This window comes from Erythrolamprus reginae, chromosome 2 (genome assembly GCF_031021105.1).
Source record: "Erythrolamprus reginae isolate rEryReg1 chromosome 2, rEryReg1.hap1, whole genome shotgun sequence".
NCBI lineage: Eukaryota > Metazoa > Chordata > Lepidosauria > Squamata > Dipsadidae > Erythrolamprus > Erythrolamprus reginae.
This window is the reverse complement of record NC_091951.1, coordinates 79,905,590-79,922,501: the sequence shown is the minus strand read 5'-3', so window position 1 is coordinate 79,922,501 and position 16,912 is coordinate 79,905,590. Positions and strand designations below refer to the sequence as shown.

The 16,912-nt window shown below is 35.2% G+C and overlaps 1 protein-coding gene across 1 annotated transcript in view; it reads right to left on the bottom strand.

The window, feature by feature from the left end:
- DNAH12 (dynein axonemal heavy chain 12) overlaps window positions 1–16,912 on the bottom strand; it is a 114,719-nt gene that overhangs the window by 52,091 nt on the left and 45,716 nt on the right. Inside the window, 11 exon segments of the mRNA XM_070738468.1 lie at window positions 623–878; window positions 3,380–3,546; window positions 4,188–4,326; window positions 7,166–7,317; window positions 8,120–8,308; window positions 8,976–9,095; window positions 10,947–11,135; window positions 11,227–11,310; window positions 13,211–13,351; window positions 14,647–14,830; window positions 16,339–16,448. Of these exon segments, the coding sequence (XP_070594569.1) occupies window positions 623–878; window positions 3,380–3,546; window positions 4,188–4,326; window positions 7,166–7,317; window positions 8,120–8,308; window positions 8,976–9,095; window positions 10,947–11,135; window positions 11,227–11,310; window positions 13,211–13,351; window positions 14,647–14,830; window positions 16,339–16,448 (1,731 nt within the window).

The window sequence follows — 16,912 nt, the reverse complement described above, 5'->3', positions numbered from 1 at the left end:
AAGGGTTAAATAAGGTCCAGGAGGGAAGTGTTTTTAATAGGAAAGTGAACACAAGAACAAGGGGACACAATCTGAAGTTAGTTGGGCGAAAGATCAAAAGCAACATGAGAAAATATTATTTTACTGAAAGAGTAGTAGATCCTTGGAACAAACTTCCAGCAGACGTGGTTGGTAAATCCACAGTAACTGAATTTAAACATGCCTGGGATAAACATATATCCATTGTAAGATAAAATACAGGAAATAGTATAAGGGCAGACTAGATGGACCATGAGGTCTTTTTCTGCCGTCAGTCTTCTATGTTTCTATGTTTCTATTACTATTGGTGATATTGTGGTACAAGCTCTGCTGTCTCTGTGTGTATATATCTCATGATGACATGTAAAAGAAGCAGAGATTGCATTGCAATAATGTAAGGCTCATTTCATAATTTCTCTCTCTTGTCGATCTCTTGCATACACTTTCTAAATACTACTGGCATTTCAGAAAATATTTGCCCATTAGAAAAATTAGTTGCACTTTCTCCCCAAATGATACATTTATGAGACCATCTGAGTCATCTTGAAAATCTGTTAGTCCACATTTTTAGCAGAACTAAAACCAAGCAGAGAATATGACCTACCTCCATGGTGCCACTGACAATCTGGTTTCCAACTGTGAAATATTCTGGAATAAATTCATTTACTCTGAGATATACAGAAACAATAGTAGAAAAAATCCGGACCATTGTTTCATCACTAAAGGAATTAATGCTGCAAATATTGAAATGTCTCAGGAAACGAGGTGTTACAGGATTTCTTCCACCACCTGGTGGACCCATGGCAGCCATCAACTGAATATCAACTAGTGTAATTTTATTTGTGTCTTTTAAATCATACCTTTAAAAGAAATATAAATGTGATATTCAGACAACTACAGCAATAGATTAATGTCTAGCGCAATAGCATAGAAATACCTTAATATTCATCTAGCTATTGTATATGCAGTATCTTATACATTAACTGTGCAGCAAGAGTTTCCCTTTCCAATCCTCATTTTTGCATCATCCTACAAACCTCCAAATCTGATCCAATTGAAAAAGAATTTCATTGAGAATAGAAACTTTCATTGATAAAAGTACAAAATTGAGTACAAAATTGAGTGCCACGATTTCTTAGTATTGAAGAAATAATCACATGAAAGGGGAACTCCGGCTTATGGAGTCACACTAACAGAGCTTTATTTTCTTAGTGAGTGTTTCATTACTCCTAATGATGCATAATTAAGAGTAATGAAACACTCACTAAGAAAATAAAGCTCTATGTATGGAAATTTAGGCATATATATATTTATGTATTTACAAATGTAAATATGTAATTGTAATATGTAATATATTTACAAATGTATGCTTAATCCTCATTATTTACTAAAACCATATGAAAAATGGAGCTTCCTTTTAATAATATATGTATACAGTGTTCCCTTGACTTTCACGGGGGATGCGTTCTGAGACCGCCCGCGAAAGTCGAATTTCCACGAAGTAGAGATGCGGAAGTAAATACACTATTTTTGGCGATAAACAGTATCACAAGCCTTCCCGTAACACTTTAAACCCCTAAATTACAATTTCCCATTCCCTTTGCAACCATTTAGATTATTACTCACATTAGATTAGATTAGATTTATTGGATTTATATGCCGCCCCTCTCCGCAGACTCGGGGTGGCTCACAACAATTGCAAAAACAATACATAGTAACAAATCTAATATTTAGCAATCTAAATTACAGTTTTAGGTTAAAAAGTCCATAAAAGTAACCCCAATATATATATTAAAAAAACCAAGCACACAATCAATCATACACCAAAACTACATGGGCAAGGGGGAGATGTTTCAATTCCCCCATGCCTGACGGCAGAGGTGGGTTTTAAGGAGTTTACGAAAGGCAAGGAGGGTGGGGAAAATCCTAATCTCTGGGGGGAGCTGGTTCCAGAGGGTCGGAGCCACCACAGAGAAGGCTCTTCCCCTGGGTCCCACCAGACGACATTGTTTAGTCGACGGGACCCGGAGAAGGCCAACTCTGTGGGACCTAACCGGTCACTGTGATTCGTGCGGCAGAATGTTTATTAAAGTTTATTAAAAAAATATTTATTAAAGGCAGACGAAAGTTTGCCGATGACATATGACATCATTGGGCAGGAAAAATCGTGGTATAGGGGAGAAAACCGCGAAGTATTTTTTAATTAATATTTTTTAAAAACCGTGGTATAGACTTTTTGCGAAGTTCGAACCCGCAAAAATCGAGGGAACACTGTATATGAAATTATATTATAAAAATCTATCTTAGAATTAAATATATGGGGTACATGACTGATTTTTTCAGATGATGCATTAGACAGGGCAGAGCTTTGTGGTTTTTATTTTTCTCTCTCCTCAATCAGGAAGTCTAACAAGATGCTTCCTCTGGCTAGCTACAGAAACAACTGTTGCTTCTCAGGTTTAGAACTGCTAAATCTACCAGTTATGATCTTGCTTCTTGATGAGAAAGAAATAAAGACATTGAGTCTATTGGTTGCTCAGGAGATTCCTATTGGTTAGTGCTTGCATCTTTAGAATAAGCCATTTGGGCCAAAAAGAAAAAAAAGCCAACATCTCTAGAGCAGCTGACAACCCCACTGTGGCAAAAAATTAATATCATAACTCTCTAGAATGACTCGCATTACATGGCCATTGTCCATTGTATAGACAAGTTCTAAAGATCACATTACTGGGCCAATATTTGCTTCAGGAAAGTGTCTCCAGAGCCAATGAATGGCTTAAATGCCTCATCTGGTATGTCCTTTTTTAAAAACTAAAGAATTATGGATCACGGAGGGTTTGTGCTTCTATGGCACAAACATTATCATAGCAATAGCAATTAGACTTATATACCACTTCACAATGCTTTACAACCCTCTCTAAGTGGTTTACAGAGAGTAAGCATATTGCTCCCAACAATCTGGGTCCTCATTTTACCCACCTTGGAAGGCTGGAAGGCTGAGCCTACTGAGATTCAATCTGACAAACTGCTGGCAGCCGTTTGTCATCAGCAGAAGTAGCTTGCAGTACTGCACTCTAACCACTGCATCACTGAGACTCTACTTGCTTCAAAAAAATCTTTCTCTTAAGAAGCCTCAAGAGCCTTAAGAAGCTCTTAAGACCTCTCAGGCTGAGTATGAAGGGCAAGCTTGTTTATATTACTGCTACTACTAATGAAGCAGTCCCTCCCAAAAAAGGTAGAAAAAGTGGAACAAACAACTATAGTGGTATAGCCTCACAATTGAAACAGATGTTTTGTATAACTGCAAGCATGATAACATTCAAACACTTCTGCATTGTAGGTAATAAAAAATAACTGTTACCAGATTCCATGATCAAAAAACTGTCTTAAAAGTTCAACTGGAGGCTGAGCTCCATATTGCTCCAGTGCAGGCATATTCATATCATCTACAAAGATTATACATTTCTTTCCCAAAGGTGGTCCAAATATTCCTTTCCGCCTTTTGTCCAACCTGGCCATGATAATATTCTACAATAAAAAAAAGAACATTTCCATTCATTAAAAATAGCTTATGAGAAATAACACATCAAATTTTTACATTCTTTTTTAAAACAAAAAGTACAGATGATCCTGAATCTTAAATAAAATCCATTTAATTTTTGAACAAAATATGTATTTTTATTATATGTATGTAGGTATGCATGTAGATACATACATACAGGGGTGGGCTACTGCCTGGCTGGGGGAGGGAATGCAGTGGGGTAGCAAAAATGGAGCTCCATCCCAGAGCACCCGATTTGTACTGGAAGATGTTGAAAGAAAATGCAGGGTATCCTGCACAAGTTATGCCCCCAGTGTGGTAGTAAAATTTTTGGTAGCCCTTCACTGCATACATACATGCTTAAATATAAACATATTATACCACCACACTGATGTGAAAGAGGTCAATTCATTAATCACCTAGTCAATTGTCCCTATGCTTAAATGTTTTATTATCAATTATATTGTTTCACTAAGTAAATAAAGGAAGTAAATGAATATTCATTTCAAATGAATTTAAATGTAACCTTCAGCTCTAAAACAAAGTAGTGTTCTAACAAAAATAAATTTAAAAATTCAAATTTTAATAAAGGATTCCAAGTAATTCCAAAAAGAACTATTTCACTAACCTGGGTCTGATTGGCACTGGTTCGAGCTGAAAAGTTAAGGAAGAATGGGAAGTAGAGATCCTTTTCTAAGTTGTGCATTAGCTTGTCTTTTACATATACAGACTTCCCAGTACCAGTAGGTCCCACAAAAAGCAGTGCCCTTGGGAAGAAATTCAGACCGACATTAGTTTTTCATGACTAGGCTAGATTAAATAGTTGGGACTATTAAACAACAATTGATTCTGACAATCTGTAATTCCTTTATATTGTTAATTACCTATTCATGGAATCATAGAGAAATAAAAGCATAAATGCAGTTAAAAAGTATGTAGAAGTCCAATATACTTTACTGGTTATAATAACAGACTTGCAAGTTTGCTTGAGCTATACCTCCTCCTTCCTATACTTCAGTGGATTTGGAAGGTGTTTATCTGAGCTACTTACAAACATGATCTCTCTGCTGTGGACCTAAAATCTTATCCCCTAAGCGGGAGATGATAACAACATTATGACAATCCAGGGTGGCGCAGCAGGTAGAGTGCTGTACTGCAGGCCACTGAAGCTGACTGTAGATCTGTAGGTCAGCGGTTCAAATCTCATCATCAGCTCAAGGTTGACTCAGCCTTCCATCCTTCCAAAGTGGGTAAAATGAGGACCCGGATTGTGGGGGGCAATATGATGACTTTGTTAAGAAGTGCTATTGCTAACATGTTGTAAGCCACCCTGAGTCTACGGAGAAGGGTGGCATAAAAATCGAATAAATAAATAAACATTAGCATCATTAGCATTTGTGAAGACCTTTCTGTTTTCCCAAGCTTTTGGTTGATTTTTAACTGTATTTTAACTTTGTTATTATCATTACCGCCAGCCATGGGGGAACTGATACACCTTCCCAGGCTTTTATACTTTATGTTTGGTATGTATGTGTTGTTTGGTTTTATATGTCTTTTTCTCTTTTAATATTAGATTTGTTCCACTGTAACATTGTTTTATTATTGTTGTGAGCTGCCCCGAGTCTTCGGAGAGGGGCGGCATACAAATCTAATAAATTATATTATTATTATTATTATTATTATTATTATTATTATTATTATTATTATTATTATTTAAATGGATGCTGTGCTACTGACTAGTTTATATAATTTATAATTATGACTAATTTATAATAAATTATTTTATAATTTATTTATGTTATCATATGGGGTTTTAATTGAGACTATATTTTATTGAGTTATATTGTGCACTGCAGAGAGAACTTTGGCTATCAGGCAGTTTTAAAAATTAATAAATGAAATAAAGAAAACTATTGAACTGGATTTAAAAGAGGTACTTTTAAATACTTAATATTAATAATATTAATAATGTTAATATTAATAATGTTAATATTAATAATATTAATATTTTAATGTTATTAATATTATTTATGATGCAGGGCACTGCTATTATACCTTTTAATGTTTACTTTGCTATTTACACAGCTCCCAAGTTAGCTGCCTTATTTTACCAAGGTATTTTACTTTACTATTACACTAGGTACACTTAGTCAATTCCATTTCTCTCTTGTTCAAGAATAAGCACAATCCCAAACTCGTGTGTTGCTAGAAAAAGAGTACTATAGATGGAAGGAATCCTATATCCCCATATTCTTTTTTAATTACTTTAAAAATATATTATTGATATTAGAAACAAGGTAAAATCCAATGGTGTCCATTGGAATAGAATTAGAAATTGAATACTTTCTGCATAGAGCAGTGGCTCAACATATTGACTCAACAGTCCAATATGTTAGCCTATGTAAATTAACAGAAATAAATATTTTATAGCTTATCAGGATTTATTGAGATAAATCCATGCATTTAAGCACAATGGAAGTAACTGTCTATACAGGTATTTAATAGTGAATTCACTTCAGCATTTTTTCTGAGAACATAGTAATATCTAACATGAAAATGAAACTTCTCTGCTCATAATTTCCCCTCCGTCTATTTTACGGTGGCCTGCTTTACAGATACATCCTATTGCATATTGATTTGAAATATGTATGCATTGAAATGATGCTAGAAATGGCAATCAAATTAAATAAACTTTAAAGAAATTGAGCGTTCAACTTTCTTAGAGAAAGTTGTATAATCCTAAATATATTGTGATTCAATAATAATATACCATGAGCAATTATGCAAAAATTTAAGATAAAAGTTAATACAGTGATACCTCGTCTTACAAACGCCTCGTCATACAAACTTTTCGAGATACAAACTCGGGCTTTAAGATTTTTTTGCCTTTTCTTACAAACTATTTTCACCTTACAAACCCACCGCCGCCACTGGGATGCCCCACCTCTGGACTTCCGTTGCCAGCAAAGCACCTGTTTTTGTACTGCTGGGATTCCCCTGAGGCTCCCCTCCATGGGAAACCCCACCTATGGACTTCCGTGTTTTTGTGATGCTGCAGGGGAATCCCAGCAGGGGAATCCCAGCAGCGCAAAAACGGGTGCTTCGCTGGCAACAGAAGTCCGGAGGTGGGGTTTCCCATGGAGGGGACCCTCAGGGGAATCCCAGCAGCGCAAAAACAGGCACTTTGGCTGGCAAAAGGGGTGAATTTTGGGCTTGCACACATTAATCGCTTTTCCATTGATTCCTATGGGAAACATTGTTTCATCTTACAAACTTTTCAGCTTAAGAACCTCGTCCCGGAACCAATTATTTATTTATTTATTTTATTTATTTTATTACTTGGATTTGTATGCCGCCCCTCTCCGAAGACTCGGGGTGGCATACAAATTAAGTTTGTAAGACCAGGTATCACTGTACTATTTAAACAAAGTGCATATAAGAACATGCTATTTTAAAGACTATTTGGTGGCGCTTAATATTAGAAACACAGTAATACAAAATTCTTCTTTGCTAATTAAACTGCAAAACAACCTCTGGATGCTTTACATAAAGTGCTCATGTAGAAAATGAAACATTTGTATAATTAAAAGAAACACGCCTTCTTACTTCCCATATTTAATGCACAATTCCATCAAATAGGTATATCTGACTGTGTCCATTGTTGGAACTATAATATCTTGAATTTTAATACTTTTATCATTATAATTGATGCTTTTAACAGCTTCATTCCAATGTGCCCAACGGCCTTTTCCTTTTAACTATGAAAAAAATGCAGAAATAAATTCTGTTTCATTAGAACTTAATAGATAACAGCATCTCTTTTAATATCAACACAATTAAATTAAAACAATGAAATGTGTAAAGTGTAAAATACTATTTTCCATTAAAGCACATTTTGGTCTTCTATACCAGTTGGGAGGGCCATTCCATATATGGTGGACACCTCTATGTTTTATTAAAAGTCATATTACTAATGATAAAACTTTTTTTCTTTAAACCCTATTCTCCAGAATAGGGATTTTTAAACTTTTCACCATCACAACTCATATTAGTATAATACCTCCCTTAAAAGTACAAATAACAAATGAATAAACAATAAAAGCAATACAATGAAACTTTGGGAAAGGTAGTTTTTTTTGTAACAATGTATAACAAAAAGGCTCTTCACATTTTCAATGGACTTTGTCTGCACCTCTTCAAGAGAAATATATTTTATTGCCTGCAAACTAACTTTTTGCAAACATTCCTCCACCTCACATCCCACACTACTCACTACTACTTCTTAAAGCTAAATGGGAAGGAAGATTTTTCCCATTTTCTTTTCTATTAGTAAAGAAAGGGATAATATTAAAGAGGTTTATCTTAAAGACAATTACTTAAATCATTTATTAGTCTTTCATGAGTTTTTCCACATGTGTTCATATGCACAAATTATCCTGAAACATATACTAACATTTAATCAAAGCTAATATTAGTGCTGATTCTTTTTCATGTAACAAATATGAGAACAAATATAACAAATTAAAGTAACTATCAGTAATTCTAGAGCAGATCCCTTACCTCAAACTTATAATCATACACCAAGCCTTTTTCTTCAAATGGATGTTCCCATTTTCCTATAGTTGCTGGTATTGGATGTTCATCCAACCTTCCTATGACAATATCTCTCATAAAGTTATCAAATATAATCCGACCATCACTATCACAGGTTGCTCCAATAGACCAAATCATAGCAAAAGCAAAACAACCCTTCCAAAAGAATAAATAAATAATTTATATTTATATAAAATATGTAGAAATTAATAGCTAAGTATAATTATAACTTCAGTATACTTGTTGTAGTTATAGCAAATTTCCAGATGAAAGATTTGAACTGCACATTTATCTATAGCAGTGATGGCGAACCTTTTTTCCTTCGGGTGCCAAAAGAATGTGTGTGTGTGCTATCGTGCATGCACAAGTGCCCACGACCATAATTCAATGCCTGGGGAGGGCAAAAACAGCTTCCCCCACCCCCCTGGAAGCCAGAAACAGCCTGTTTCCCAAATTCTGGTGAGCCCAGTAGGCTCGTGTTTTGCCCTCCCCAGGCACCAGGAGAGGGTAAAAACACCCTCCCCCATCCTCCCGGAGGCTCTCTGGAAGCCAGAAATGCCCTCCCAGAGCCAAAAATTAGCTGGCCGGCACACATATGCATGTTGGAGCTGAGCTAGGGCAACGGCTCGTGTGCCAACAGATATATCCCCGTGTACCACCTGTGGCACCCATGCCATAGGTTTGCCATCACTGATCTAGAGTAACACAATATTTTATACTTTGTCTCATATTAACTGTAAAAATTATTAACTCAAAATTAATTAATCAAAAAAATTATAACCAATTTTAAAATTTGAAATATATGTTAAATTATGAGACGAACCGTAACCCATTTATGGATGTTTTTATTGCTTGGATCTTTTTTCACTTTGTGACACAACAGTATTTCCAACAGCCGAGTAAGAGATACCACATTATTGCTATTGCTGGTGGGAACTAGCTCCTGTAAGAGAGAAAGAGTAACAATACGTATGTATATGGTCTACGGAGAAGGGCGGCATACAAATCTAATAAATAAATAAAATATGGGCAGGATAGATATAATATTGTACTATAAATTTAATTTTACCACATTTTATATTTTAAGAGTGCAAATTCTGAACAGCTACAGATATGATTCAAGTCATATTATTGTAATCTTTGATTAAAAGTTTATAATTGTTTTTGTTTCATGGAACCTCTCCCTTAGTTATTCTTAAAACTTACTCAACAAATAATTTTTATTATTTTTTGTAACAGAGCTTCATAGTGAATGTATTGAAAACCTCAAGTCATACAAATTAAAATTATCACACTCAGCTAAGAAATGCTGGTTGGTCAGACCAGGAGACATGCCTTTTCTGATATAATATCTGCCCTATGAAATATTTTCCTTAGGGAGGTTAGAATGGCCCCAATTCTGATGGCCTTTGTAAACAGGCACAAAAAAATCTAGTTATGTGTCCAAGGCCTGAGGCCCCAAGTGTATGAATGTTTCTTAATGTTCATCAACTACTAATTTTAATTTGCATATGGCTGATTGTGATTTTTAATTTTAATTTCATTCTCTATATAGACTCATTTTGTTGAGATGGGTAGCATGCAAATTGATCAGGGAGTAACTGATTCTTTGGAAGGTTTCTATCCATTCATTTCGAAGCTTCCATTCACATTAATATATTATCCCTTCCCAGCTTAATTTGATAAACTAGGTTAAGTTTGCACAATAGAGCCACCCAGAGCCGCCCAGTGTCCTTTGGAAGTTGGGAAGCATACAAGTTGAACCAAATAATTAGATAGATAGATAGATAGATAGATAGATAGATAGATAGATAGATAGATAGATAGATAGATAGATAGATAGATAGATAGATGATAGATGATAGATAGATAGATAGATGATAGATAGATAGATAGATAGATAGATAGATAGATAGATAGATAGATAGATAGATAGATAGATAGATAGATAGAGGAACAGAGGTTGAACTATGCATATAATTAGATAGTTCCAATTTTTATATTACTTCCTCCAACAATTTAATGCAGATGTTTAAAAAATAAGAATGGGGGGCATGGATAAAGCCTAGCAGACACAGGATGAAACAGAAGTCACAGTCTTTTGTACTCATCTCTCCAAGTAAGTAAGGCCAAAACCTTTCAACCCAAGAAATAATTTACAGTAATTTCTTAAGGATGAGAGTGAACGAATTTTGAGAGTTCTAGCAGATTTACAACCCACTACTGGCAAAATTCCAAAGACCACTTTTAGTATAAGTGATTCTCATTTAGCAGCTGTCTTGTTTAGTGACTGAAGTTATGACAGAAATGAAAAAGTAACTTTATGACCAATCTTTGCATTTATGACCAGTGAAGGTCTACCAATCTTTTTATAATCACACTGTGAGTGTGGCTTATGCAGGATGCCCTGCATTTTCTTTCAACATCTTTCTATGCAAATTGGATGCTCTGGGGTGGAGCTCCATTTTCGCTACCGCACTGCGTTCTCCCCCGTAAGGGCAGCAGCCCACCCCTGTTTATGACCTCCATATGTAAAACAAAGGAAAGCTAAATTGAGATAATAAGCAGTTTGTTTTTATTTAATGACTGCTTTGCTTAACAACCAAGGTGCTGGTCTTTATTGTGGTTGATAAATGAGAACTACCTATACTCCAAGCAATTTATTCATATCCTTCAACTATACAAATTTAAAAAATATCTAGAATTCTAAACAGAAAGCTGGTTTCACTAACATATGATTCTGTTAACAAATATAGGCGGATTAAATAATTTTCCTGAGAGAATGTCAAATTACCTTGCACTGTTTCTGACGAACTCGTAAAGCAGGGGGTACTAACCAATCAAAAAGCTCTTGAAACAGGTCTTGAAATTCCTTTTCATTCAGGGGTTCAGGAAGTGTGCTCAACCATGAAGTAACAAGTGGTTTCCATCCCAACTGCGAAGGCTCTAAATAAATCATTCCACATCGACTAACCGTAGCTGGCTACAGCAGAATAAAAAAAATGTAGTTTTAGAATCTCATTCTGGTCCCAATGTCAGATTCAGAAAACTATTTTAACTTGGTTTTAACTTACAGAAGCCTGAGATAGATCCATGGCCTCAAAGATTAGGCTCATCTGAGGTGACATTTGAATAATTTCTCCACTCATCAAACATAGCTGAAAACAAAAACAGATATTAAAAAAAATATCCAAATTATATGTGTTCAATGCTTTAATAAAGGATTCTACTAACTTAAATGTTGGTTATGACCTATAAAGCCCTTCATGGCACCGGACCAGATTATCTCAGGTACCGCCTTTTGCTGCACGAATCCCAGTGACCAGTTAGGTCCTACAGAGTGGGCCTTCTCCGGGTCCCGTCAACTAAACAATGTCGTTTGGTGGGACCCAGGGAAAGAGCCTTCTCTGTGGTGGCCCCAGCCCTTTGGAACCAACTCCGCCCAGAAATTAGAATTGCCCCCACCCTCCTTGCCTTTCGTAAACTTCTTAAAACCCACCTCTGTCGTCAGGCATGGGGGAACTGAGATATTCTTTCCCCCTAGGCCTTTACAATTTACGCATGGTATGTCTGTATGTATGTTTGGTTTTTATAATAAGGTTTTTTTTAGTTATTTTAGTATTGGATTGGATTGTTACATGCTGTTTTTATTATTGTTGTTAACCGCCCCGAGTCTACGGAGAGGGGCAGCATACAAATCCAATAAATAAATAAATAAACAAATAAACTTTGGGTTGAGAAAGAAAGCTAAGGCCAACTTAGTAGAAGTATTCAGAATAGCTGAACATAAAAATTACCAGTTTCTATAAGATTTGATAACTGTCCCGAGGAAGAATACATTACAGGTGGTCCTTGACTTACGACCACAATTGAGCCCAAATTTTATGTTGTTAAGTGAGACATTTGTTCATTGAGTTGTGCCCATTTTACAATTTTTCTTGCCACAGTTGTTAAGTGAATTACTGCAGTTAAGTGAATTTGGTTTCCCCATTGACGTTGCTTGTCAGAAGGTTGCAAAAAGCGATCACGTGATCCCAGAACTCAGTAAATATCCTAACTATAAACCAGTTACTAACATCTGAATTTTGATCACATGATTATGAGGATCAGGGCTGAAATTCCAAAATTTTTCACTACCGGTTCTGTGGGCGTGGCTTGGTTGGTACGGCAGGGGAAGAATATTGAAAATCTCCATTCCCTCCCCACTCCAAGGAGGATACTTCAAAATCCCCAGTCCCTCCTCCCTCCAGGGGAAAAGTACTGCAAAATCTCCATTTCCACCCAACTCTGGGGTCAGCCAGAGGTGGTATTTGTTGGCTCTCCAAACTACTCAAAGTTTCTGCTACCAGTTCATCAGAACCTGTCAGAGCCTGCTGGATTTCACTCCTGAAGATGATGCAGCAAAGGTCGTAGCTATGAAAAACAGTCATAAATCACATTTTTCAGTGCTGTTGCAACTTTGAACAGTCACTAATGAAACTGATGTTAAGTCAGAGACTACCTGTAATGTGATAGTAGGTAACTGAGGTTTGTTGCGTACAGTCCACAAGAGCAATTCTGCTGCTTTTACCAGTGGAAATAGTAAATCTTAATATAATACTTAAGAATAATTTTTGTAAGTATTTTTAAAAGATAGGGTTTATATTAGAAAGCTTTTACAAGACACTTGGCTGTTACATTTTTGCTCAATACATGAATTAATTGTTTTCATTTCCTTTTCTGCAATTGCTTGTATTCAATCCTTGTTTTGGTTGTTTAATCATGCATCTCCCCTCCTTTAACATATTTTTTAAAATGTGAATTATACATATTGTACCGCTAAGCCTTTTTTTTTTTACAAAATAGGCATAATGAAGGTTACTGAAATATAAATTTAAGTTTCTTTTTTATGATACACTTTATGAATAATTTAAAAATAAGTAATAGGGGGGGGGAAAATTAACTCCCTTAATTCTCAAAATTAAGTATATGTAGGCAATAATTGGAAGAAGCGGATAATTTGTAAACTAATACAATCCCAACCCCCACTCAGCAATCCAAGGTAATTAATAGCATTACCTTTTTGTTGTCATCTAACACAGTGTTCATACTTTCTATCCAAAGAGTATCAATAGGACCATCAAAAACAACCCATTTGCGGTCAGGTGTTTCAGTTAAAGCAAACTCTCGAAAAGTATTGGCCACTATGCCATCTGTCCACTGGAATGAAGAAGAGAAACACGAGGAAACTGCTTCTATTGCCCTAGCACGTGTATTCAAGCAGTGATGGGATTCAATTTTGTTTACTCCCGATTCTGTGGGCATGGCTTGGTGGGCATGGCAGGGGATACTATAAAATCTCCATTCCCATCCCACTCCAGGAGAAAGTTACTGCAAAATCCCCATTTCCTCCTGATCAGCTGAGACTCGGGAGGCAGAGAATAGATAGGGGTGGGACCAGTCAGAGATGGTATTTACCAGTTCTCCAAACTACTTGAAATTTTCACTGAGGTGGGTTGCTGCCGGTTCAGACCAGTTCTTTAGAACCAGTAGTAGAAATTTACCGCTGCTCGCCGTACAGGCAGCAATGATCAGCGGTCCATGTTCTTGACTTGGTTCATGGTGACTTGGAAAAATCCCTCTGCCCATCCACAAAAACTACTGCAGATGCAAATGGTAATTTCTGGGTGTTTTGAGCTACATGACGGGGGCAAAACACACACTGCCACTGCGATGCAAATTGGTAGGGAAGGTAAGTAGAACCCAACTCTGATTTCCACTACTGGTTTTCTGAAATACTCAAAATTTCCACTACCAGTTCTCCAGAACCATTGAGAACTTGCTGAAACCCACTTCTGATATACTGATTTGGGGAATGTGTGTATATACATTCCCAAATCAGGAATATTTGGGAACGTATATACATACATTTGGGAATGTATGTATATACAGTCATGTTTCAAATACATACCAGATTAACATGACATTCAGCAAACTACATATCCCACTGAGTGATCAAACTAAGGAGGTTAAGAATTTTTCTCCATGACTGATAATTGTGCAGTGACTTGATAAATTTCATTAAAAACACTTGCACCCTCTAGAATAGCATTCCCACGGAGGTATGTCCAAATGTCCTGGCAGCATCTTAATATCTGCCTGTAGTGCCAGGTCTGGGTTAGAGTATTTGTGAAGCCCTTTTAAAATGTCATTGTTTTTTCTTGTGTGGGCAGTTGTGTTTTAATTATACAATTGATATTTTGTAAGCTTTCTAGAATCTTTGTGGAGATGGGTAGCCTTAACTAAACAAATAAAAAGGATAGATTGTATTATGTTGTGCATTTGGAACATTTCCTGAAACATGCATAAAAGTATACAAGTACACAGATGCTTATATATTATAGTGCAGTTGGTTCACCCCATTATCCATAAGTAATTCAATTACTCTACTCTACCTAAAGATTTAAATTGATCAAAACTATAAGGTACATTTTTGTAATCTATGGAATGCTTACCTCATGAGATACTGGATCAAATCGTCCAAAGAGTTGCCCCATAGTAATAGCTTTTGGATTGACAGTTCTGTGTATTACCTTTTCTTCTTCTCCATACCCACGCTCATTCATTAGAGAGAGTGTATCTGCTAATACATGCAGAACTTTGGTCTTGCCAGAAAAAGGCTCTCCTACAAGCATAAACCTGATAAAATAAAAGTTATTTTTCAGTATTTTTTTCAGCCCTGACAATATCTATACCCATTTAATTGCCACAAAACTAAAAATGGAATTATAGAAAAAAAAAATGAGCGAGTGGGAGCACACTGAGTTTTTATGAAGTTACAGGAAGGAAAACAAGCTGAATATTTCAAGCAAAATACTGTCCCTTCAGAATATCAGTCAGTCTCTATTGGTTTTCCATAACTTATTAAAAATCCAAATTATTTCAGTCAGGTTTTGGGGGGTTAAAAATACTATTGTGTCATTTAATGTGTCATAGTTGTTATTTTATTGTTTGTTTCCTTTATACAGTATTTACACTACATGCATTTAATGTATTTTATGGACATATGTTTGATAATCTGGTGTTTAAATTAAGTAGTTAAATAATGAATTCCAATTCCAACAGCTCAATTATAACAATGGCAACAGCACTTAGACTTATATACAGCCTTATAGTGTTTTACAGCACTCTCTTGCATGTATGCAAGCTGCATGTATCCATTCACTTTGCAATTGGAAGATATCTTTCATGCTTTTTGTCCAACAATGCAAGGTGATCATACATTAGGTATAGTTGTAGAGGCAAGTTTGACTTATAACATATTGCACTAAAGTTAAAATGGGCCAGAATACTATGTGAATCCAATCATAGACTCCCTATGGTAGTTCATAGAACCCAATTATAGATTCCCTATGGTGTCTTTTTCACTTTTAATACAAACTTGAATTTCCCTAAACAAATACATTATAATCAGGAGTTGTGAATTTTTAATAAAATAATGTCAATTTGATAGCTAATTCACTGTATGGACCAACCTTATCAGATTAACTGCATTGGGTCTACTGAAGACACTATAAAAAAACATGCTAAAGCCCAAAAAATATTGCAACAAACTTTATTAATACCAAAAGAAATTGAACCCTTTGTGTATTATATTACTGTTTTTTTCCTTACCACTGACTCCTATCCTTCTCTGTCTGCTTTGTTCCAAAATGTGGACTGACTCATTTCTCTAAACAGAATACCCTTAAAACCTGGCTAATGTCCAGTAGTGGATTACAGCAGAACACTGTGAATTCATAAAACTGTAATTATGTTAAAGAATTGAATGGCTTGTTTTCTTGCTTTATATTTTAAAAAGAACTCCATGGTAAGTAAGAAAAAAAATGAGATTAGATTGAAGTTATGAAGTAACCCCGATTACACAGTTTGTCACCTATACTAGCAAGATTAAACCTTCTTCTGTCACCATTATATAATGGAAAAGTTATCCTTCTTGTTTTCTGACCGGTGCATGTAATCACAGAATACACATGATATGGCATCATCTTTCTCCTACCCATCCCAATCATATCATTTTTATCTATACCCAATGGGATAGCCTTACATTAGTCTTAGGGGGTTAATTTTTTTCCTGTAAACCAACTATTATATTGATGAAACCATAACAAATACTTATGAATATTACTTATCATCAATGAACTTACCCATGTCTAACTATCATCATTTCATAAGTCTGTATCATCTTTTCTAGAAAAACTTTAACAGGTTGGACATTATGCTCTTTGCAACATTCAGTTGCACATTCCAAAAAATCCTGAAATACAATAAAAATAAATTTTATATTTTTATTATTTTATTATTTTATTATCATAAAATAATGTTATGATAATAAAATAATAATAAATATTATCATATTATTCAATTATGTTCAAGAAATAAAAATAAATTTTATATTTTTATTTCTTGAACATAATTGAATAATATGATTCAAAATATAGCATTGCTCAATATCAGGAATATCTTAAGAATGGCCCTAGAAAGAAAATTAAAACTGAAGTAGGTCACATTTATTTATTTAAGCAATATATTGTGCTTATTTGTTCAATTTGTATGGCCATGGCCTACTTATTACAACTCCAGAAGATAGCTAATTTTGGATTAAAAATAAAAAATAACCTAAAGCAAAACTAGAAATAAAATACAATGTATCTGAGAGGGAACACAAATAGTCACTTAATCTTAAAAATGGCTCAGCTAATACCATTGTGTATTGGAAAG